The 26,391-nt window shown below is 36.8% G+C and overlaps 1 protein-coding gene across 1 annotated transcript; it reads right to left on the reverse strand.

Moving 5' to 3' along the window:
• Positions 1–10,808: 10,808 nt before the first annotated feature.
• On the reverse strand, positions 10,809–14,635 carry PABPC5 (poly(A) binding protein cytoplasmic 5). Its single transcript, XM_037141880.2, has 2 exons — positions 14,458–14,635; positions 10,809–13,899 (listed from the first exon to the last, which is right to left on the reverse strand). Exon 2 carries the CDS (start codon positions 13,776–13,778, stop codon positions 12,630–12,632), a length of 1,149 nt encoding a protein of 382 aa, XP_036997775.2. The 5' UTR covers positions 13,779–13,899; positions 14,458–14,635; the 3' UTR covers positions 10,809–12,629.
• Positions 14,636–26,391: the final 11,756 nt, after the last annotated feature.

Consider the following 26,391-nt stretch of genomic DNA (forward strand, 5'->3'; position numbering starts at 1 on the left):
TTAATTCTTCCCTCCTGTCTCTTTTATCATTGCTGCCATTCATTTCATTGATCCATAAACATATATACACATATATATGCAATAATATATATACTATATATACACTATATATATTGTTCTTATGACTTTGAAAAAACTATTATGTTTGATTAAAAAAAGAAAAAATATTGTATTTTCTTTCAATTATTTGTGGTCTAGTGGTTTTCCTTTTTGAAAAAGAGTGGATTCAGATCTGTGACCTGTCTCATTTTATTTCTGTGTTTATTCCTTTGTGTTTCTTGTGATGCAAGTATATCGGCAATAATTCTTTTCAGTTTTTATTTGTATGAATTATTCTTTATTTTTCCAGGAATTATTCCATTAATCATAGTTTAAAAAACAATGCTAATATAATCGTTCCAGCATTCCTGTCATATATGACTCTGGTTTTCATGTTTGTTCTGTTGCTTAATTTTTTATTCTTTGTCCATTTATATTTCTAATAAGCCTTGTAATTGTTTTTGAAAAACAGATGTGACATATGTGTAAAAGGAACTGGGGTGAATAGGCCTGTAGTGATGTAAGGAACAGGTTTTGATGTCTCAGGCACTGAGCCTGGAGCAATTAATTTATGACAGTTTGTGTTTTTCTCCTTTGGTCCCGTTCCCGTGGAGAATCCTGCTTGAAGGCCTCTGCTCAGGCATGTTGTGAGTCCCTGTGTTTACCCATTTTTTCTCTGACAGCCTAGGAAGAGCTGTTGATTTTTCCGTTTGTTCAGCTTTGTACTTGTTCGGACGGAGTGAGTACTTTCAAGATCTTTGCATGCTGGACTGGAAACCACAAATATTATTTTTTTAAATGCTATTTTTAGGTGATGAGATTCTCAAAGTAGCCTGTAAGAGTGACATTTCAGAAATTATAAGAACACAAACAGAGAAGTCAATATTACTTCTTCAACTTATTTTTTTTCTATTTCCTCATGACTGAAGTTGTGTGGTTAGAATTACATATTGAGGTAATTGAACAGGCTTTTGTTGTTAATATCTTTCATTTATTTTACTATAATAGTAAGATATAGCTTTATTAGCAACAAATAGCATAAAGATATTCTATCATTAGCAATACGTCTTTCTAGACTTCACTTTTTCAACAGTAAAAAAATCTGGCATTATAATGGCAATGGCATTATGTTTTCTAACACACCTTGCCTATAGGTCACATTCTACTTTGCAATTTTAAACGGGCAAACTTGTAGAAGTGCTTGCATATAAATAGATCAAGAGCCTGATGGTGAAATTGGTTTCAATCAAGCCCTGAATGTGGAATGTAATGTATCATTGGAATGAGTGCAGATTGTGGAACCAGAATGAGCCACTGTCAAATCTCAGATTCTGCCATTTTCTAGCTGAGCCAGCATAGCCAGTTATTTGGGCTTTGTGTCCCTCTGTTTATTCCTCATGGTGTTCTGTTTCTTTCTGTCTCTGTTTGGGTTCCCATCCAAGCAGTCCTCGAGACACAGTCTGGGGTCCAGATTTTTATTTCGAAGATGATTACGGGAAACATAAGACAGAGAGATGGAAGGAGGAAAAGCCCAGTAAGGGGGGTCAATGCATGGGTTGCGCAGGTAGGCAAATGGATGCTCCATCCTCGTGGCCTGCCTCTGAGATACTGTGCAGAAAAAGCCTCTGAAATGTCCTGCTGATGGACAGAAAAGCTAGGGTGTTTGTTCACCTATTCCCATCCCTCACTGTTGAGGACTATTCTGTGAGAATTAATACCCTGCTATAGATCCTGCCTGGCAGGAGAGAGCTCCCAGTCAGGGAAACATAGTGCAGCCTGAGTTATAGGGAAGGAGGTACCACCATCACCAAACACACACAGTGGCTATGGGGTAGTGTGACAATCTGTGCATCTTATGTAAGGAACCTCAGATGACCTGTCATGACATAAATGTAGATAGTACTAATTTTTCTTGTTGATCACCTTGGAAAATAACTAAAAGGGTATAATACATATATCAAAGGCCATTTATAAAACTGGATGTTATGGAATCTTTTAAGTACTATTTTCCTTCCAAATTCAGCAGACTTATCTGCTGACTTTTTTTTTTTTTTTTTGGAGAAGCGGGTATGTGGAAAGGATGTCGGCCATCTACCCAGGGCTAAAAAATAAAAAAGGGAGCCCTGGCTGGTGAGGCTCAGTGGATTGAGTGCCAGCCTGTGAACCAAAGTGTCGCCGGTTCAATTCCCAGTCAGGGCACATCCCTGGGTTGTGGGCCAGGTCCCCAGTGGGGGGCGTGCAGGGGGCAGCCACACATCAATGTTTCTCTCCCACCTTTTCTCCCTCCCTTCCCCTCTCTGAAAATAAATAAAATCTTTTTTAAATAAATAAATAAGGAACTCGTTACTCCATTCTTGTGTAATGACATCAGACTGTGCCAACTTTCCAAATATGGTCCTGCTTTGATTATGTTACCTGCAGTTCTCACTGTATATTTTAGGTAGGTTCAGAGTTGAAAATGACCTTCAAACCCTATCCTGTTTTAATTTGACTTTACTCAGGTCTAATAGTGAAGAAGAAAAAATCTAACCTGATAATAGCATTGGCATTACTTTATGACCATGAGAAACTGCAGCCAAATCCTCAGTCCCTTTGATGGCACACTATACTTCAATCAGGATTCTAGATTTCATTCTTTTATCTATTTTTAAGTGAATTAAGAGCTCAGTTGATATCAGTGAAAATGGAAGTTCTCTGTGCTGATCCAGATATCATGAATTCCGCCAGGTAAGCATTACAAAAGTATCCTATACCTGTAATCTGAACAGATCTCTTCTGGCAGCCGTGCTACCTCGGCCTTCCCTTGTCCCTTCTAATCACTAAGCATCTGTTGTGTTAAACTGATGACTAGACAAGAGCATGCTGCAAGTTATCCACGGCCTGTGTGACTTTTGGGTATACACATACTAATATAAGCTGAAGCACGCAAGTTAAATTGGGTTAAATCTGCTCAAATTCTTCATTGCCACTTCTTTCTAATTGCTTTGAATTTGAACACAGATACAAACTCTTGGTGTCCACATCAGTATAGGAAACTGATGGCTTCTTTAGGACATTTTGAAGAATGAGATAAACAAAGTGCTCTATTACCAGTACTAAGCAACGATTATTTTCTCCTTGTTGCAACTTTCTCTTTTAACCTTCAGTATTTACATTTTGAAATGGAATTATGTTTTTGTGCCTAAGGGTTCATTTTATTAAACTCCTGGCTGAGAACTTCTAGATCATGTAATTGTATCACAGATCCACTGTGTTCACTGGGTACACATGCATGTTAACTACATTTCTCCTCAACAACATATTTACTGACTAGACTCTAGAAATATTTTGTTTTGATAATGACAGGTTTTCAGTTAATAAATGGTGAGGAGACTGTAGGGCACTGCTGGACTGACTGTCTGCAGTCGCTGATTTGATACAATTACAAAGTAGTTTCTATATATTATATTTTAATATAGTTTGGGAGAAAAGCCATTTATATGCCCTGAAGACCCCATTTATCCTTTTTACTAATATATTGTTTTTATGTTCTTAGAAGAACCTCAAGTTCAGGGCCACTTGTTTAGTCAAAACGTTATAAATCCATAGATAAAGATGTCTTGCCATATCTTTTGTTAATCAAATGAAATTCCATGAATGTGTGAGCGTAACTTTCTGGGTTTCCTATGCTGTTCTACTAATCCGTGGAGCTGAATGATTAACTCACCATATGAATTATCATAATTTTACAATCTTCTTGATTTCAACTTTACACAGACTTGATATCTGACAGAGCTTGTCTCTCAGCATGTTTTTTTTATTTTTTGTGCATAATCCTGACTGTTCTTGGAACATGAAATTTCCATACACATTTTAAAATCACTTTATCAAGTTCCACATAAGAAAAGCTGTTGGAAGTTTGACCGTGAGTGCATTTAATCCATAAATCAATCTGGTTTAGTTAATCTCTTTAAACTAGTATATTCTCAAATTTATGAATTTTGTTCCTATCTCATTTATTTAGGTTTCCTTAAATAACTCACAATAAAATTTTCTAAAAATTAATATTTGAACTGCCTAAAACACACAGTACATTATTATAAATGGTTACAACAGCACTTTGTTTTTCTTAATTAAATGTATTAGGATGACATTGTTTAATAAAATCATGTAAATTTCAAGTGTACAATTCTGATTCATCATGTATACCCATCACCCAAAGTCAAGTTTTTTTCCATCAATTTACCAGCATTTATGACTTCGTTTTCTGCTCAGAAAGTTGACTTCAGACTTAAAGAAACGCTGAGGATAATGTTTACTTGTAATGCAGCCAGTTCCGAAATAATTAAATTAATGGAACCATTAGAAATCATCAAGTATATGACTTATTTCATTATTGATGGCTTCTTTACTAACCCAGAAGAGCTTTTACTGTCCACTTTGATTGTACTGTTTTGAATTAACCTTTTCTTAGTTATACTTGTATATACTAAATGTCCTTAATTTCAGACAGCACTGAACCTTTTCAGAAAAAATTAATAAGCCTCTTCACATGTCTGCATTTCTATACCATACCCTTATGCAATCTATGTAGACATCCCTGCAGGTGAACAGGTTACTCTGGGTGTCTTTAGGGTTACAAAGTGATTCCTGCCATAGAGGAAGCTGGGCTATGTTATTAGGATGAAGAGCAGAGCTCAGAGATACCCGCAGGGCAAAATGTTGAAAAAGCATTGAAGAGCATTGCAAAATGTTTCACAAATGCTTTTCTGGTCTGGGCACCCATCCAACATTCAAACCATAAGATGGGAGAAAAACATGCTGTATGAGGATTTAATTTCAGGGAGGATGACACTATTTTTAGGAGGGCATGTGCATTTAAGAATTGATGACTACATATGCAAATTATTTGGATAGTTGCTAACTTCTCCCTATCAGAGCAATTTTAAAGAAGTAGAGCTCTATGACCATAGTTAATGGTAGAAAATTGAATATTATGTTATGTGTACCAAAGACAAAGATCTGTAGGCTCATGTTTAGAAAAGTAGGCTTCATCATTTGGGGGGGAGATCGATGATTGGTCATTATAATACTTTTGTGACTACTATTCCTCAGTTGTTAAAGGATAGTGATTATGTTCCAAAACAACCCAAATCTTTTATCCATAGATAAGAGGAAATATATTATAATTTTAAATGGTTCAGGAAATTGAAAGCAGTGACTTACCCCAGGCTGCAACTTAACATGAAATCTCAGTTTAATTTACACTGTTTTTGTTGTCAAACATACTGTCAGATAAGAGAGAATGCAGGGCCCAGAGGGCAAGACTACTGTGTTATCAATGGTTGGTGCTAAAAACAGCATGTATTATATTAAAAATTTTTTAATATAAAGGGAAACTTGAAGAGTTGCAGTTTTAAATTGAAAGGGGAAATGGGCCAATACTTGACATTCAATAGATTTTCCTTATCACTCATTAAAATGTGGGAACAGAATATACTTTTCTTTATTGTTTATTTTTTAATTATTTTTATTTTTATTTAATTATTGTTCAAGTACAGTATTTTGTCTTTTACTCCCATCCCATCCCACTCCCCCAGCACTCCCCACCTCCCTCCCATTTCCACCCCCCTTAGTTGTTGTCCATGTGTCCTTTATACTAGTTCCTGTAAATCCTTCCCACTTTTCCCTTGAAATTCCCTCCTCTCTCCCCTCTGGTTGCTATTCCCCTGTTCTCATTTTCAGTGTTGTTGTTTTTATTTTGCTTGCTTGTTTGTTTTGTTGTTTAGGTTCCTGTTAAAGGTGAGATCATATGGTATTTGTCTTTTAGTGCCTGGCTTATTTCACTCAGCATAATGCTTTCCAGTTCCATCTATGCTGTTGCAAAGGGTAGTAGCTCCTTCTTTCTTTACGCTGCGTAGAATTCCATTGTGTAAATGTACCATAATTTTTTGATCCATTCATTTACTGATAGGCACCTAGGTTGCTTCCAGTTCTTGGCTATTGTAAATTGTGCTGCTATGAACACTGGGGTGCAGAATATACTTTTCAAATAGACACATATAAAGAAAAAGGAACACTAGATACTATTTAAAATAACTACTAAACTTGCCTTTAGATAGATGAAAAAACTGCCAGGGTAAGCTGCTTCATTTGCTACAAATGTAACCATTTGTCTGAGTTCTTACCATTCCTGTATTGGATTAACGGCATGCTTAAGTTGGTATCAATAGTTGCTCTGTTACTTAAACAATTCATTTTAGATGTGACTATAGGTATGTATTGAGTCTGACATGTACATCATCCTCATTCTCAAGTATCTTTATGCTATTTGCTTTTCTGGGGGGATTATATAGAATATTGTTTCCTTCTCTAATGGATGAAAGCAAACTATTTCTTTCAATGATAGTGTTTCTTGAACACTTTTATTCTGTTCCAAGTGTCCTTCATTTGGCAAGGCCTTTAAATTTTCATTTCTTTTCTCTTGCAGTTCTCAGTTAGTAAATGCTGAAGTTGCATAAGAAAGAATACGCAGGAGTGGGCAAAAGTAACTTTATAAAGTTTACTTTTGAGTACACAAAAAGTTTATTCTCATATTCGTTTTTATTTATTAGTTATTGCATTATGGATTATTATTATTAACCTACTTTTGCTCATCTCTGTATTGGATGCTATCTCCAGTCCTATAACTGGTTCAAATAGTTTAATTACCTTTCCAAATAACTCTGGCAATCCTCTCTTTCCCCATGCACACAAACACATAAACAAGCACATGCACATGTACATGAGTGTATGCATGTGCACAAATATGCTTATTTGGCCTAAATTGCCAAGTCAATCATTGGTGCCATTTGGATAGCACCATAGAAGGAAGTTGAAGATCAAGGTTCCCTATGAGCTATGGGTGGGCAGATAGTAACTTCATTTGACTCGCTCCCCTTTTTTCTAACAATAGAAAGCAAACCGCTTCATAGGCAGAAGGGGGAGAACAGGATTGTGTGTCCAACAACTCACCAGTTAAGTACTGCACCCCTTCCATGGTCTCAGCTCTCTGGAAGATGTTAGTACCTGAGAAAGCAGATATATTTGCCAACATAATGCCTATTTTGTTCTTGGAGATCACGGTGTGGTGTGATGACCTAGATGAGCATTTTTACTCCTGTATTTCTTGTAACCAAATGAAAAGGTAGTTAGAAACTGGGAAATCTTTATCGTAAGTATGGTTACAATGTTTATTTTTACATAACAAGTTCACACAAGAGGACAGCTAAATCAGGAGCAGAACCATAGAAATGAAGATCACATGGAGGGTTCCCAACAGGGGAGTGGGAGGAGGAGAGCGGGGAGAAGGTACAGAAAATAAGTAGCATAGATGGTAGGTAGAAAATAGATAGGGGGAGGGCAAGAATAGTATGGAAAATATAAAATCTAAAGAAGTTGTGACACATGGACATAAACTAAAGAGGGGAATGGTGGGAGAGGGGATGTGCAGGGGGAGGAGAATGAAGGGGGAATAGAACAACTGTAATGGCATAATCAATAAAATATATTTTTAAAAAACAAGTTCACACAAATCAATACAAGAAAATATGAACGAAATTGTTTGTGGGGGAAAACTATCAACAGACAACTATAAAAGTAATCAGTGTGAGCGAAGACCAAGGTTTAACTTTTTGGAACTCTTTAGAAACTATTTTAGCAATTCGCTTTAGTATCCTTAAAATTGTAGCTTTGGAACAAGTGATCACCATCCTAAAACCCATACAGTGGGTTGAGAAGTAGGGAGGAGCCCTGACTGGTATGGCTCAGTAGTGTGGGCATGCTACTGCATATTTTGTCAGGGTATGTGCCCAGGTTGCAGGTGCCAGGTCCCTGGAAGGTGATGCACCAGTGTTTCCCTCCCTCTCTTTCTTCCTCCCTTCCCCTCTAAAACCTAAATTGATGAAAAATCTTTTAAAAAGAAGTGGAGAGGAGATTAGCATCAATAATTAGTTTGAAAAGTCACCTACAAAGTGTTCCTGAGATTTAATGTCACTGAAGTAGTCAAATCAGTTCAAAATAACCATATGAAGTGAATGCAATGTATTTATACTGCTTCACCTTTAAAGGAGATAAGGAACAAGGCAGAAATGTACTGTCTTCATGGTATTAATTTACATTTCTGACATTTAAATCACTCTTTATTTCTCTATGACTGTTCTTTGAATTATTCTTGAGTTAATTTGCAAATATGCTATTTTTTAAAATGCTTCAAGGCATCCTTCCTGTTGACTTGCATCGCCTTGGTATCTCCCCGATCATAGAGTAATAAAGCTGTCTTTCATCACAAAAACATCAGGTATTTGCTCCTTTATTTAAAGACATTAACATATAATAGATTGTGGTGCAAGAAAACCAATTAGGGATATATTTTAGGCTTCCCAAATCCCTGAAGAAGAAAAGCTTGCATATCCCTCTCTATATTTGCCATTCTATGTAAATTCACTTAAAATTGCTTTTTAAATATCCCCGTGTTGATTTTTAAAGTGCTTGATTTTTCAAAAGTACAATTTACTATTTTGAAACTTTGAATTCAATCTCGAAGGGATGTAAAGTTATTTAGTCTATATAATGGAAGGCTTTTTTAAATACAAAAACAGCCAACATCTGATGTTTCCCTTAGTATTCATTCTAAAACAAAGAAATGAATTAACTCTGACTGTTCACTCAGCCTGTTTCTCACAAGTTTAAAATAATTTTTTAAAAAATTAAATAAACTACAAAGGTCCAAACTTTTGATGAGAAATTTAGTGAGAACTCTGATTTTTTTTTTTTTTTTTGGTGTCAAATGGGAGAACTTTGAATTTGACTTATGAGAGTTAAAGCATTTGGCATTTTATTTTTTAAAGGTTCATAGGAATTATATCCTCAGCAGTTGTATGTTTCTGTTAGTTAGGCCTTTTTTTTAGATTTCCAATGGTAACGGGATTGGGATTATTTCTAACTACTGACCATGACCCCCTGCAGCCAAGTGAGAGACATTAGCTTTCTAGAGGCTGCAAGAAACCGTTTGGTAGGTTACACTTAGTGGGAAGTAAATAACCCCCTGAGGTATGTAGGAATGAGTTCATTTCACACGCACAACCAAAGCCTCTCAGGGATTAATGTGATCTTTTGGTTCAATGTAGGATCAAAATTCTGAGAAATGAAAACTAATTTATTTTTAAAAGTTATTCTACAAATACACTTTAATATATGTCAATTATTAGAAACTTTGTCTAAGACAGGCCTATCAACCAAGCACTTAAAATAACGAAGGAAAGAATGAGAAATGTGGAAACATTGATGATACACTAACAGGGTAAGTATGAATCTATGTCACCAGTAACAAACACTATGTGAGAAGCAAGTCTACATAACCATTTTTCAATTATTTCTTCATAGGGTGAGATTTAATAAAAATGACTTGTTCTTTAATAACTCATCTCTCTTACCAAATACTGTGAATCAGAAAACAAACAAATGGAAGGATATGATCTATAGATTATGTATTCATTCATTCAACAAGTAATCATGGAATGCTAACTAGACTACAGGTAGTGTCAGAACTGGGAATATTTGTATTATCTATATTCAGTCATTTATTAATATTGTTTCTCACTATTCCCTTAAATGAGGTCTTTTGTGTATAGGAGAGATGGTATTCACTCCATTCCTAAGTATTCCCTTAAAAAATATTCTTTTTTTTCCACTGGGATCAAACTATCACCTACACATGTAACATTTATTTGTCCCCTTAACTGTAAATATAATCAGAAAGGCACTGGGATGGATGAAACACCCCATACAGAAAAGCCTTCTCAAAATAACATTTAATATGATGGCTTGCAATCACAAAAGCAAGGTTTTTAATTTTCTTCTTCCTGGGTACATTTGAAATTTGTAGAAGTGATTTGTTTTGAAAAGCCGAAGAAAAGGGGGGGATGGGGGAAACAATACACAAAAAGCAAAGTCTTGTACTGAATACTTCATTCTAGATTGGTCATTGATGATATAGTTTTACTAGTTTTCACAATTATCTTGTGCTAGGAAATGGACAAGAACCCATTTTTGGTGCTTTGTCACTTATGTGAGCTTTTTCAGTAGTTTTGCTCTCCCTGGGAAGCCTTAATTAGGAGAAACCTATGAAATGTAGCTAAAAATGAAAACTACAAGTTTGAAGAACTTCCTAGGTGTTTGTGCTTTGCCTGAACAGGTATGTTTTACCTGTTGGGACCATTTTAATTACTCCTTTTCTTGATACTGGCTAATTTTTTGAAATAGTCCCGATTTAAATATCTAATTTCCCAAAATGTGTTAAATGCTTAAACTTCAATATTCTAACTTTCCCGGAATATTGGACTTATATTGAATTAAAGCATTTATAAAGGTTTTAGATTAACACTAAGACTGCAGGTCTATAAATTTAAATGAAAACTGGTAATGGGTAAAAAGGAATAGAGAGTACATATGGTAAATCATTGCCACTGTAACTATTTGAATTTTTTGGAGATCTCATTTTCATATATTTTAATGATTATAATGGTACAGAGCAAGTAGGCCCATAAAGTATGAAAAATTATATCCCATTATTTTAGTTTTTCTTTTGTCAGTTTATACAAAGACTGCATCTTGTTTTTCAACACTTTGATACATATATCAATATAATATGTATTTTTATTTTTCTAGATTTAAGTTTTTACATGCTATAGATATTTTTTCAAGCGCATATAACTAAAAAATGTTTTGAAGTGAGGACATTCTTCACAGCACTGTTTACAAATGTAGAATGTACTGAAAATGCTATACATTTCATATTCAATATTGAAGTATTTGAATAAGTTATCATACACATCCACACATGAAATACTATGCAGCCACTAACATGATGATACAGATTAATATTTATTGACGTGAAAACATGATTATGTTGAAAATTTTAGCAAAACACATCACAGTACATGAAGTATGTTTTCTGTTTGTAAAACTGTGTGCATAAACAGGAAAAAGGCATAGAAGCATATTACATACAGAAAATATCAATATTAGTTATCTCTGAACTATGGGAATTTTACTGTCCTTAGAAATTTTTGCATTGTGTGCATTTGTTACAATCAGCAGGTACTATGATTAAAATTTTAAAAAGTGATTTCCATTTGAAAATATCTAATAATGAAGATACATGTAATTTATAGATAATTACATAGAAATAGCTTACTCTCCTTATTCTATGGGCAAATTGCTAACAAAAATGTTAAGAAATCATATACTCCCATTGAATTTTGTATGGATCTAAAGATTTTTATGTAAAAACATAAAAACTGAAAACATAAAACATTTTCTTATCGTTCAATCTGCGGTATGAATGAATCATAATTTTTAAATTAATTATGTAAATGTTATAAAAATTAGGCATTTATTTCTCTGCTTCAAAATGCATATTAAAAGAAAGCCCATCCAAAGGAAACAAAACACTAAGTGTAATATGGATGGACTGTAGATGGGTGGGAAGAAGAGGGAACAGTGAGTGAAATCCAGAAAATGTGTAGCCTAGAAATTATAAGCTAAATAATGTCACTGTAACGAAGGACAGGACATTCTGTACCAACTGTCAAGCAACCTCACAGAAAGAGAAGCATAGTGGATTAATAACTCTCATATGATAGATGAAGTCAAGTGATTTGACCTTTTCCTTCACTTTGAAATGTCTCTGAGTATTTTCCCATGGATACATTGAACAATTTACAAGAGAGAATGACAACTTTAATAGATGCTCCTCAAGTATACATACAAAGGAGTTTAGAAAAATGAGTCATAAGAATGCTCCTGAAAATGTTGTCCAATATCAAATGTGTGAGGAAAAGTTTTTAAGATGAAACTCATAATTTAAATCATTAATGCCTAGATTGTTAATATGCTAATGTATGAATAGAGAAACCACCAATATTCTTATGTCACTAGGTATTAAGTTCACAAAGAAAACTCCTGACACTTAGTCACAGTCACTGTTAAGTTTGTGGTATGCCCAAAATATATTTGAAAGTGAAAATAATTTAAATAAATAAAGGGAAGAAACAATGCATACATCTTTTGGAAAGAATATTCATATGAAGTAATAACTTAAAGTGAAATTGTGCATAAATGATAACTGCATCACATATATTTCCCCTGCACTACTGATTTCAGAAAAAGCAAGTGAGTTTTCAGTGTGATAGAACCAGACATATAAACCATTTTGAGAATCTGTACACAGAAGAAATTAAAGTATTATTGAAAATAAGCAAAGAAACATATTCGGTCAATTACCTCATCCTGACTCATTTAGGAAAACAAATGAGTGGAGGAATGAATTTTATTCTCCATATCCCTAAGAGTATTACATCAAAAAATAGTACAAAATGACAGTTTTACAGTTAGAAATTATGTTCTTCACTAAAATGAACATGGTTTTCTAGTTTTACCTTTTTTAAAAGAAAATATTCACTTTAAAAAAACACCTGTGAACTGGCATAAAATAACCTCTTCACACGAGTAACCCAAAGTAAGTAGGCAGCAGCTTAAGGCTGAAACAGACTGAGTATTCATTGTTTTTCTCACCACCTGCCCCTGGCTTGGCCCAGGGTCACGTGCAGCGGCCTGGAGCCCACTATACGCCCATTCATCTCATCCACGGCTTTGGTAGCTTCTTCAAATGAGGAGAAGCAGACGACACCGAACCCTTTGCCTTGCCCGACTTCCACCATCACTTTGGCTCGGCTGATGGATCCGAAGACAGAAAATTCCTCCTTTAGTTTCTCATCATCGATGGTCTCATCCAGGTTTTTAATATAGATGGGTACCCCGGGAGGCCGGCTCTTTTCTTTGACTTTCAGCCGCTGGAATCGTCGCCTTAGCTCCGCCAGCCTTTCGATTTTCTTCTGTGCCCGCCCCACGTACAGGACCTTGCCGTCCAGGGACTTGCCGTGCAAGTCAAGCACAGCCTTTTGCGCAGCCTCGTGCGTCTCATACCGTACAAATCCGAAGCCTTTGGATTTCCCGCTTGCATCTCTTATGACCTTGACGCTCTCCGTTGGCCCATATTCACTGAAAATGCCCTTCAGTTTCTCATCGTCTATTTCATCGCCAAAGTTTTTCACGAAGACATTGGTGAAAGTCGCTCTGTCCCTGGTCCTCACTTCGGCGGCCCGCTCCTCCGGGAATTTGAAGCGGCCAACGTACACCTGGCGGTTATTGAGCCGCACGCCGTTCATGTGCCAGATGGCTCTGTTGGCAGCCGCCAGGCTCTCGAAGTGCACGTAGGCATAACCCTTTGAGCCGTTGTCATCGCACACAACTTTGCAGGACAGAATGTTCCCAAAGGCAGAAAACAAATAGAAAAGGGCCCGGTTGTCTATGGATTTGTCCAGGTTTTTGATGAATATATTTCCAACTCCAGACTTCCTTAGGCGGTCATCTGGCTGAGACCACATGAGGCGGAATGGTTTGCCATTGATCAGATCAAAGTTCATGGTGTTCAGGGCCCACTCGGCATCTGCAGGAAAGCGGAAGTTGACATAGCCATATCCCAGGGGACTGCGTGTCTCGGGGTCACGGCAGATTCTGGTGAAGCGCAGGGGGCCAGCAGGTCTGAACTTTTTATAAAGCATATCCTCAGTGACATCTGGGTCCAAGTCACCCACGTACAGGGCAGCCTTGAGATATTTCTTTTTCTTGCCAGCAGGATTGGGCTCCCCACTGCCCATCTCTCTGAGCACAGAGAGGAGGCTCTCTTGGGAGAGAGAAGGATGCTTTCTCAAAGCTATGGGCCCAGCAGCTGTTCACACCCAGAAAAAGCCACCAGCAGACCCAGTCACACTGTTGAGGCTGAGAAAATGAAGTTCAGAAACACCTGGTCAGCAGGCTCAGAACAAACGCATCAGACAAAAAGGCATCCCAGTAAGGACTCTCTTCCACCTAAGGGACTCAAAATTTCCACCCTGTCAGATTTAAAATCGGCTTCAAAAGCCAGCAGGAGCAAAGCAATTTCCCTTCTCCTGTTCAATCGTAAGAAAGCATCAAGCAGCTGCCCGACTCCCTGCTTCTACCATTGCAGATCGAGGCCTCGCAACCCGTTTTCTGCATAAATACAGGCCTCGAGTTCCTCTTGGCTGAAAACCACATCAACAAGGGCAGGGGCAGAACGCGTATTCCTCCGCCGGCCGCCGGGCTGGTCGCCAGCAGGCTCCCAGCTCTCTAAGGCCGCTGCGCGCACTCGGTGTCCCCCAAAAGGGCACCCTCAGCACTTGGGTGCCCGGGGCCGGCCAGCCGGCCGGCCGGCCGGCCGGCTGCACGCGGCAGATCGGACAGAAAGACAGACACACAGACACATGCGCGGGGGCCCGAAGACCGCCCAGATACCCAAGACGCCCACTGGGTACGGACCGAGTGACGCACGCTGATTTCGGCAGCCCGAGACTCGCCGCAGGTCCGGAGGGACTGACTGGCAGGAGCGCACTGGGTCGCCTCTGATGCGAGGCGGTTCCGGACAGATGCGGGGCGGAGTCAGCAGCTAAGGGCAGATGCGGGGCGGGCGGGCGCCGCGCTGACCGAGGGACAGGGAAAGGTTTCCACGGGACAGACAGACCCAGGGGCGAAAAGCCTGTCTCGGTTGTAGGGCGGGGCGCGAGAAAACCCGGAACCCTGCTAAGTAACTTCCCACTTCTCTGTTGACAACATTCTTAAAAAAGAGACAGGAAAATAAAGAAGAAATGAACACGGTTTTTAGATTTATTTACTTATTTGTGGAATTTTAGGAGTTTTTTAAATTCTTTTAATATATTCACATTAGGCTGCTGATCCCCAAATCAGAGGAGATGACATAGGTGGGGAAAAAAACCATAATGTTTACAAACTAATCCCCTCAACCATTTCTGCTTCGGAAATGGGATGTAAGTTGCATCTTTTCCCTGAGCTCATTGCATAGGCAGAAATGCCAGCTCTCCATCCACTGCTAAAGGGTCACGGGGTGGAACGAAGCACAGGGACATGTTGTGCTGGGCCTTTATTCTTACTCCTTTGAACTCCACCATAATGGTCGCATTATCCCCAGGTAGTAGTACGAAGACTTCTTTTCACAGCTCCACTAATATTAATGATGGAATGTCTGGAGAGCCATAAAATGGCTTCTAATGGCACTTACTGCCACGAAACGTTAAAGATGTGCTACCTCCATAATCACAAATTATCAAATCTTCCTTAAAAAGATAAAAGTTTCGGAATCAATGCAAAATATATAATTAATGCTCACAGATGAAGCAAATGCATGAAGATATAGGCAGGTTACATAATTAAAAACGCATTTTTACCTTGAAACAGCTGCAGGGATGAATGCTGTAACACAGGACTCAACTCAAAGGTTTCCCAACAAGATCTCTTTAGTCTGGGAGGAACTGTTTTGCAGACTAACGTTGCCCTGCAACGTTTTTTGCTGGGAAAATCGCTACAACACACAAACTTCTCATGCAGCCCCTTCAACGACTTCTCTGCTCAAAAAAAAAAAAAAAATCCAGAAATACAAACATTAGGACTATTATATATCATTATATATAAGGACTATTGGCTTCTTGCTTAGGTCAGACATGAAAAATATTGGAGAAAAGGCAGATACAAATAATATTTTGCAAACATCTGCTTATTGTATTGTATTTTGAACATCATTTTCATAAAAATCTTTTCTGATAATCTTCATGAACAATAGGCTTTTTAATTAACTTTTTGAGTTTTTAGTTTTCTCATTTGAAGATCTGACTTTACTGAAAGTGCTATATTTAAAAAACTACATAAATCCAATGAAATAATTTCCACAGTATTCCTCCTGAATCAAATCAATATTTTATTCATTATATAACCATCTAAATGTTTTTCATATTGTAATTCATTTGTACATATATTCTCTAAGATAATAGATTGTGTTCTTGAGAATATTTATTCTCAAAACAACCTCCCATCTACACTCACTAGCCTTTGAGGCTTGGTGCAGTTTAAGCATTCTGAACTCTAGTAAACTTTTTATTATATGAAAAACTTAAACTTACATCTGCTTTGAAATACATTAATTTTAGTAAGATTCCCTCTGCTAAACAGAAGCTTGTGGGAGAAAAAAAAGCATTTGCACCTGTAATTTGGGTGATTGCTTTAGCATGAAGATTCAGAACATTCTCTGGAATAAATGCAAATAACATTTGTCATTTTTATTATATATCAAAGGTATCTTTATAGTCTGTATAACGTATTAAATCCATTAAAGGCCCCTACCCAGATTCCCGGGGCAGTTGGTTGACGCATATCAGAGGAAAGTTGTGATTTACACAGGCATGATTATTTTTTATGCTAAATTGTTAATAAGCCAAAAAAACCCTCCTTATTTGATATTTAACCAAATTTTTTGTATTTTGATTTTAATTTTATTTTCTAAACAATAACAAACATTGTATTTTCATTTTGGGGGTGAGGTAGTTTAGGTGCTTTATTTATTCAAGTCTGTAGCTCTAATTCATACATTTAAAACCCTATGGGATTTATTGAACTTTGAGAAAAACACTTCTATAAAAAGTTTAACATTTTTTCATTTGTTGCATGTACTAAATCCATGTTGAATTTTTTTAAAATATCCTGCTTCCAACTATGAAGAAATCTGAGTATTAAAAACATTAAAAATATAGCAACTTTATATACTTACCTTCAGTTAGGTGACTCCTTTCATTACTTCCTATGACTTTAACATGTGAATTTCTGCAGTTGCTGTGTGTTCACAACCTGCACACTTAGAGTTTTATATAACACATGTGATGGTAGAATTAAAGAATTTCCTGTTAGGATGCACTGAGATAAGATAGGAGTATCACCTACTTGACAGACACTCTCACACAAATCTTCCTCCTACGAAGGCCTGTTTCCTGAACATATGTTTTGTACAGAAAAATCACACAGAGCGCACACTGACAAACACGTGCTCACAAACACTCACCATGTTCTCTGATTAAAAATCTGAGTCATAGCCATTTCACTTGAGCTAGGACAAATATAAACTAATTTTTAAAAAATAAAAACTTGCCTTGGCTGGCATAGCTTGGTGGATTGAGCACGCACGGGCCAGTGAAGCAAAGGGTCACCAGTTTGATTCCCAGTCAGGGCACAAGCCTGGGTTGCAGGCCAGTTACTTAGTAGGGGGCATGTGAAAGGCAACCACACACTGATACTTCTCTTCCACTCTTTCTCCTTCCCTTCCCCTCTCTCTAAAAATAAATAAAATAAAATATTTTATTTTAAAAAATAAAATAAAAACTTGATGCTTGATATTTATATTCAAAGTTTTTATGGTTAAATGTACATAAAATTGACCTTAACAATTTTGAATTGCACAATTCGGCAGCTTTAACTACATTTACATTGTTGTGCAAACCACATCATTATTTATGTCCAGAACTTTTTAGCCAAACTAGAGCTCTGTACCCAATATATGTATGCTTTTAGATGACACAAGCAATACTGTCATAAACATCGCAATTCAGGGACTTTTATATATTATTGCTCTTATTTTTATTGGATAGATTCCCCAAAGTGGGATTGAACACTTAAATAGTATGTATATTGTTAAATGTTAATATATACAGTCAGACTTCAAAAAATGCCTCTACAATCTACTTTTTTTACCAACACAAAAATTTAGAGGAAATGGATAACTCCTAGCAAAACAGGAATTACTACATGTGCTTCAAAGGAAAAGTGGAAGGACATGTGATTTTGTTCAAGACATATGATTTTTATAATTCAGTATTGTTGCATTAATCTTTGAGAAAACACATGTAGGGTTAACACTATTCAAACTATTCCCAAATCCAAAAGGCTCCCTGAGTGACATTCATAAAATTATCTCCAAGATAAAATTTAAGCTAGGCTCACATTTCAAATCAGAAGAAAGTGATGGTCAGTCCATTTACTTCCAGAACTCAGCTGTCTCTTGGACTCTGTGGCTATAGGAAGAGGAAGGGGCCTGGGCTCAGTTAAATGTTACACAACAAGGACTGAGAAGGGAGGATGTGATGGGAAGAGAAAGAAAGACTTCTGGTTTACAAGGTCAAAACAAAGGGACATATTGTACCTCTTGACCCTGACATCTTGCACTTTTGTCTTTTCTCCTGGACTCCCGCCCATGATTTCTTCCATGGAGTCAACTAGCCTCCCATCTGGCCCTCTTCCCCTTTGCGGCAGTCCTGGAGCAGCCAAAGAACCTGCCTTTTCGGGAAGAGTTCAAAGGAGGACAGCTTCAGTGTTGTCACTTTTGCCTCCAGTGAAGTTTCAGGCTTAATTTGTTCTAGCACCCACTTGTTCACATTCTTCCAACCTGGCTGTTCAGAAATGTAAAACATAGAGAATAGTTCTCCACAGATAAGAAAGTCTTAACGTTTCAGTAAGCAGACGATTGAGGGAAATTTTCAGCTTCTCTTCCTGACACAGAAGTTTAAAACTAAAACAATACAATACTGTTTAATCTGTACCAACTGGAGGATAATAGAGTTACTTTCTCTTAAAATATCCAACACCCCAAATCCCTGCCTTATGGCTAATAGCACACTAAGTATTCTGTGTGTCCCGTTTGTTCTGAAATGATTATCTTTCTGTTTTCAGACATGCAGCAGTAGTCATATTAAATAGACATTAGATGTACAGAGAGAAATACATTTTCCACGTGGCCTTTGAATTCCTTAGTACTTCTCCTTTTTGCTTATTTATTTATTACATTTTTGTCACAATTGACGTATCTTATTGTATTAGTTTCAGATATGCAACATAGTGATTTGTCATTTGTTACAATGTAGCCATCTGTACCTTTCAAAGTTACCATGTTATTGACTACACTTCCTCCCTGCATATTACCTCCCTGTGGCTTCTTTATTTTATAACTGAAATTTGTGCCTTTTATTCTCCTTCATCTTTACACTCAGTCTTTGAATGCACTCCACTGTGGAAACCATGTTTGTTCTCTGAATCTATGAGTCTGTTTTTATTTGAGAGAGGGGGGCATTAAAGATTTTATTTACTTATTCTTAGAGAGAGGGGAAGGGAGGGAGAAAGAGAGGGAAACACTGAAGTGAGAGACAAACATGGATCAGCTGCATCAGCTGCCTCTCACATGCACCTTGACCAGGGACTTGGCCCACAAGCCAAGCATGTGCCCTGACTGGGAATTGATCCTGTGGCCCTTCTTCCCCTTGTGGGCCGATGCCCAACCAACTGAGCCACACTGGCCAGGGCCTGTTTTTTTTGTGGTGTTGTTGTTGTTTGTTTGTTTTGTTTTTTAGATCTCACAAGTAAGGGGAATCATATGGTATTTCACTTAGTATAATATCTCCTAGGTCCATTCATGTTCCAAATGGCAAGATTTTATTCTTTTTCTTAGGTAAGTTTAAGATCTTCCTATGCTGCCACCTTGAACTGACCTTGACCATGATTTTTAATACACTCTTAGAAGTAAGATTCTTTCTGCATAGATTTTTTTTCATGTATTCCTCTTTAGGGGGGGGTGTCATTACAAAAATAATACTACCTTTATAAAAAGTTATATTTTTCTACCATTACTTTATTCAAATTATACATTTAATTTCTTACCTTTTCCTTGAAAAATGTATTTTCTTTGAAACATTAGAGAGCCTAAATAACAAGTCTATAATCTGACAACATAAAAACTTGCAGAAACTGCAAGGTTTAAAATAAGGTAATCCATCTGACTGGGAGAGGAGATACAAACTGTAATTGCTTTGATTTTTCTTTAAGAATTCATCATTAATGCTTACTTTTTGAGTTATAGTATAATCAAAATGTTTATTCATTAACTTGGAGATATACCTAAGTTCTAGCACATTTCCATAAAAATAATGACCACTTTTGAATATTTAAATTTAGAGAGAAGGGATTGATAAGCTGTTACAAAATTTCTAAAGATATTAGAAGTCCCAGGATTGTTACTGTTGACTTAAGTATTCTACTGTGATTCTAATTATTTCCTCTTATTCCTTTTCAAAATATATTCAAGTCTTAATACTAGACTTTGGCTGCTGAAACATTCTTGAAATGGATTTACTACTGAGACTAAAACTAAGACTAAAAGTTTTACTAATGTGGAGACATTTCTCTTGGTTAATTTCTTTACCTGTTTGTGGCTCCAATAATATTGAAATGACCTTTAGAATGTCTGGATACATTATTCATCAATTTTAGTGTGCTCTCTGTTTCAATTTGACTGCTTGACATTCTGTGTTTGCTTCAATTCTGTTCCTTCCCTACCATAACATTTTTTACATACTTGTTTCAAGATGATATCAAACATTTATGACATTTGATATCTGATGGTATCAATACATTTTAAGGTCTATTTGTTTTTCATTCATTTGCTTAAATAAAACATATATATTGAGGGTCTCCTATGTGTCAGGCACATTCCTTGGCTCCGGGGATCGAATGTTAAACATAATAGTTCTTACATTATAGAAGTGAGAATATATGGACAAATAATAAATAAATAAACTACATAAATTAATTCAAATTTGCAACAAGCTCCATACAGGAAATACACTGGATGGTGTGCTAACAGTTAAGAGTGAATCACAGACTGGGACAGCTTGTCTTAAAATAAAAGTGGACTTAACATTCTAAAATGGGCATATATTTTATGAACTTATAAAATACTTAAATGGAATTTATGTTGATGGATTTAATAAGAAATTCTTGCATTGAATGAGGTCTATAGGTTCCAGATCATGAGTAATTTCAGCTGCTTCCCAGAATAGCAGCGGAATGAGAAAGGATGTGGTCATACTGAAAACCATATGTGTTCAAAATGGATTATGTTACTAGGATAGTTTACAAGCCTTGGAAATTATAGGCCAAGCCCTAAATATGGTACCTTTACTAGATTTCTCCACAAACTGAGTTCTTGAAGCTGTTGTCAAGAAGTTAAAAGAAAATAATAGTATGAATAATTGCCACCAGGAAGTAGGAATTAAAATGTTGAAAATAAATTTATAATGTCACTTTATTCATATTCAGATGCATTTTTAAATTTCATTTTCAAAAAGATTTTGTATATTAATTTTTAGAGAGAGCATAAGAGAGGAAGAAAGAGAGGGAGAGAAACATCAGTGTGTGGTTGCCTCTCATGTGCCCCCTACTGGGGACCTGGCCCACAACCCAGGCGTGTACCCTGCCTGACTGGGAATAAAACCTGCGACCTTTTGGTTTGCAGCCCAAACTCAATCCACTGAGGTTGAATTATGGGGAAGAATCAAATCAGTTGCCTCTTGCATGCCCCCAACTGGGCATTTGGTCCAGACATGCGCCCTGACCAAGAATTGAACGGATGACCTTTAGGTTCGAAAGCTGGCACTCAATTTACTCAGCCACACCAGCCATGGCTAAAGTTGTGTTTTAATTACAGTTTGCATTCAACATTTTTTGTAATAGTTACAGTTGCATAGCACAGCAGATAGGCTTATAGATTATGATGTGTTCCCTGTGATAATTCAAGTGCCCACCTGGCACCAGAGATGCTAACTACCATATTGTTGACTACATTCTGTATGCTGCATCTTGCATCCCCGTGGCTATTTTGTGACTACCAATCTGTACTTCTCAATCCCTTCACCCTTGTTTTTGAGAAAATTTTCTGCATATTTTGTATAAGACCCCTCTTTCCCCATCTGTTTGTTTTCTGTCCCGCCCCCTTTTATTTTTTGTTTTGTTTTGGTCATGTGGAGTGCTGATTCCCAATTTGGGACATAAAGACATAAAGATAAAGGTGCTCAATAGGATTCTTTGAATCACATTATTTTATCTCTACTTTAATTGTAAGTACCTTATTGTTACTACATTTGGAAAGATAACTTGAGATGAAAAACAAAAAAAGAACAAAACAAAAGAAAACCTTTGGAATAAAAGATTATTCAAGGTAACATTTTCTATTTAGACAGCGTCAAAAAGGTCTGAAAATAAAATGACTTTACTTATTCATTATCCATTTCTTTACACTTATTTCCTTTTTATCTCTGCATTTTAAAACTGTTCTTCAAGGCCAGGCATAATTAAATTCTTTTAAGAAAGCCTACTCCATTTTGGCCCATTTAAATATTTTCCTTCTCTTCTTTTTACCATCTTTCAATATATTAATCACAATCATGTTTCTTCATATATTTTATCATATTTGTAAGTAAATCTGCTTTCACACTAGTATGGCAGAGTTGTGTAGCTGCAATAGAAATCATATCTCCAAAGCCTGAAAGTTTTACTCTCCAGTCTTTTATAGAAAAAGATTTTTGGCTTCTAGCTCAAACTATAAATACCCACATGCTGATCAACAGTGTAATAGAAAAACAGTGTTATGGTCACACCGTAAACAGCCATGTATGCCGTGGGTTTCATGAGAATGCCCTGGAAGGCTTCTTTAGTACCAATTGCTTGTCCCTACTCCCAGCATTTCTGATTCCAAAGCTCTGGAGTGGAGCCCAAGAACTAGCATTGCTAACTAGTTCTCAGGTAATGAGGATTCTTATGGTCCAAGGGCCACGCTTTGAGGGCACTGCTATAAAATCATGAACATGAAAGAGTTACTGCCACAGGCAGCAACATGGATGAGATTCAGCACCATAATGTTGAATAAAAGAAGGAAAAGTCGATATTTATTATTACATTTGTATGAAGTTTAAAAATATACAAAAAAGTCAGGATATATGCTTACAATTCTAGTGACCAGAATAGGGAACAATGGAGATTTCTAAGGGATTATTACCATTTCTTGCTCTTGGTGATGATTATACTGTTGTGTTCACTTTATGTAATTTCTTAGAGCTGAATATTCACAATTTGTTTACTTTGCTTCAATAAAATGTGTACTAAAATAAGCTTGTTATTTTTTAATGCAAAAAAGTTAAGATTGACACAGTTGACAGCAATATCAAGAATTACCTTCAGGCCTGTCTGGTGTGGCTCAGTGGACTGAGTGCTGGCCTGTGAACCAAAGGGTCGCTGGTTCAATTCCCAGTCAGGGCACATGCCTGGGTTGCCAGCCAGGTTCCTAGTAGGGATGCGCAAAAGGCAACCACACCTTGATGTTTCTCTCCCTCTATTTCTCCCTCCTTTCCCCTCTCTCTAAAAATAAATATATGAAATCTTTAAAAGAATTATCTTCACATGTTTGGAAGAGACTCCTACTTCCTGAGACTCATCCAACAAGGGATTACTTTTCTCAAGGATCAAGAAGCCTGGAAAAATAAAAAATAAAAAATAAAATTAAATTAAATTTTAAAAAAAGAAGCCTGGAGACTGGTATCCACGCATAAGTGCTCTTCAGCTTCTCTAACATGTTGCCAAAGCCCTCTGTTCCCTATCTTTCTTCTAAGTCATTCTTCAAAGTCACAAAGTGGCTGCTGTCATTCCGGTCATGTTATCTGTAGCCTACACAGGAAGAATGAAAAGGTGAGCTACTGCAAAAAATGTAAATAAATTTCCTACCCCCCCAATATATTTCTGCATGTATATGTCATAATGTTTGTATGTGGTAACTCTTACATGCAAAGAACACTGAGAAGCAGAGTTAGTGAGTAAACTTTTTTAGCCACCCTAAAATTACGTGTGTTGCCCTGGCTGGTGTAGCTGAGTGGATTGAGCATGGGCTGCGAACCAGAGGGTCACCAGGTCAATTCGTAGTCAGGGCACATACCTGGGTTGGGCACCAGGTCCCCAGGGGTCCACGTGAGAGGCAGCCACACAGTGATGTTTCTCCCCCTCTCTTTCTCCCTCCCTTCCCCTCTCTCTAAAAATAAATAAATAAAACCTTCAAAAAATTACTTGTGTTGGTAAGAAAGAGGTGGATATTTGCTAAATAAAGAGCAGTATTTTGCACAGTGGGTGATTAAATGTACTAAGCAGATCTCATAATCACAAAATGAATGCTTCCACCATAGTCCACATTTAAAATGGAAGTTTTTGAAGATTGTTTTGGACTGAATTTGAACTATAAATACCTAAATACATTTTTACATATAACACACATATTTGTATTATATATGCTCCAAACTCTTGACAAATAGTTTCCTTCAACTCTTTTTATGCAATGATGAATTTTTGAACTAGATACCTGTGAAACAATCCCTGATGACTAGCGAAGCTTTAAATTATTTCTAGAATAGTATTGCAGACAGAAAGTATGTACTCATTTTAAATTTTAACTCTTGTTTAGTTAGGCCACACTTATCAATGTGGATAATCTCATTACTCATTTCATGAATGATAGAAACATTTTCTTTTCAACATTGCTGTAAAATGTTACAGTAGGATCTTTCAAATATTGGATTCATTCATCCGTTCATCTCTCCATCTATTCATCCTTTCATTCATTGAGTTCTCAGATATTTACTGCATTTCTCCTATGTTCTATATATTGTATTAACACTGATACTTCATTGAATAAGACAGGAAATGACTAAATAGCAGAGAAGATAGACGTTGAGCAAGTTTTCGCAAGATCGATGACAAAGCATCGCAAAAGCATGGTACAGGGAGAGCGACCCAAGTTTGGCGTGCCAGAAAAGGCCTGCATGAAGAAGTGGTATTTAATCTGAGACATGAAAGAGGAAAAAGGGTTACCTAGGCTAAGCTAATTGGAATTGAGAGTTGAAAATGTTCCAGGTTTACAGAACATCTGGGGGAAGTACTCAAAGATTAAAGAGAAAAAAGAAAATAAAGTGCATAACATAGTCAGGAGACTCAACAACAGGGAGTCTAATGACCAGATTTGCCATTAAGTAAGACCTCTGTTAAGACTGGATTGCAGGTAGAAATGAATATATAGAAAGGTATGGAGGAGGAGGCTATTTTAGCAGTGAAGATTAAACATAGTAACTATCCGAAGTAGGATAGCAGTTAGTGGAGATACATAAGTGACTTCCACAATTAGCAGGATGGGGATGTGTAGGAAGAACTGAGGTTTCTGGCATTAGCAACTGAGTGGTTGGTAATGGCCTTTACCATAAGAAAAGTGGGTTTGAGATGAAAATGTCTAGTTTGGTTTAGAGAGTCCGTGTCAGCGGTGCCCAACCCATGCCCCGCGGGCTGCATCGACCTAGGATGGCCGTGAATGCGGCCCAACACAAGATCGTCAATTTACCTAAAATGTTATGAGATGTTTTGGTGATTACATGTTGCAAAGCATTTAATGTGTGGCCCAAGACAACTGTTCTTCCAGTGTGGCCCAGAGATGCCAAAAGGTTGGACACCCCTGAGTAGAATTGTTAAATATGAAGCCAGATGATTAGATGTGGAGTTTAGAGGAGAATTCTGGGGGTTTTCAGCATGTAGTTGAACTTGAAATCAAGGGCATGATAACATCTACAAGCTGTTGTAGAGAAAAGAAAGTCCAGAAAACATCAGAGAGGAATAAACTGATTCTGTCAAAGAATCACATGATAGGAACCCAACTTTGAAGTAATTGTGTGTTTCTAAGGAATTGGCTCACATGGTTGTGGAAGCTGGAAACTCTGAAATCCTCAAGGCAAGCTGGAGACCAGGGAAGAGTTGTTTATTTTGCAATGCAAGTGCAAAACCACTTTGGAGGCAGCTTTCTCTTTTCCTTGGGAGATCTCAGGTGTTTTCCTCACCTAAGGCCTTCAACAGAATGAATGAGGTGGACCAATATTATGAAAGAAAATCTGCTTACAAAAAGTCTATTGATAATAAAGATTAATCTTATCTAAATATAGTCTCACAGCAATATCTAGACTGGTGTTTAACCAAATATATGGGTTCTGTGGCCTACCGAAGTTAACACATAAAATTAAGCATCACAGAGGTGAAAAATAACATTGCATCATTTCTGATTCTGATCCTATTTACTCATTTAATTTAAAGCATACTACATTTTTTAAAAATTCATTATATCAAATCAACAGTTATTTATTAAATGTCTACTGATAAAAAGTTTAGCTCAAACATTGATTCTCCACTATAGTCTATGACATCATTTAATGAAAATCATCCTTAAATTTTTTTTGGATTTTTTTTCCTGTTTAGAAGGAGATTTTTCTTCTCTGCAGAAAGGGTCCAAAGATTTCAAAATTAAAACTTCAATTAAAGAAAAAGCAGGGCGTGTGTGCTTTTGTTGTTGCTACTAAACTTTCAAATGCAGTGTTCTGCTCACTAAAAGGCAGATTTCACTGTGCTCTTTGTAGAATAGTTGATAGTAAGAGAAAGCTGCTGTTTTCTCAGTCATTTATGGTATGAAAATGGATTCCTTTTCTTCATGAAGAATTTTAATGCGATCCCTGGGCT

Source organism: Artibeus jamaicensis, unplaced genomic scaffold (genome assembly GCF_021234435.1).
Source record: "Artibeus jamaicensis isolate MK-2021 breed Jamaican fruit bat unplaced genomic scaffold, CSHL_Jam_final contig_241, whole genome shotgun sequence".
NCBI classification, from domain to species: Eukaryota; Metazoa; Chordata; class Mammalia; order Chiroptera; family Phyllostomidae; genus Artibeus; species Artibeus jamaicensis.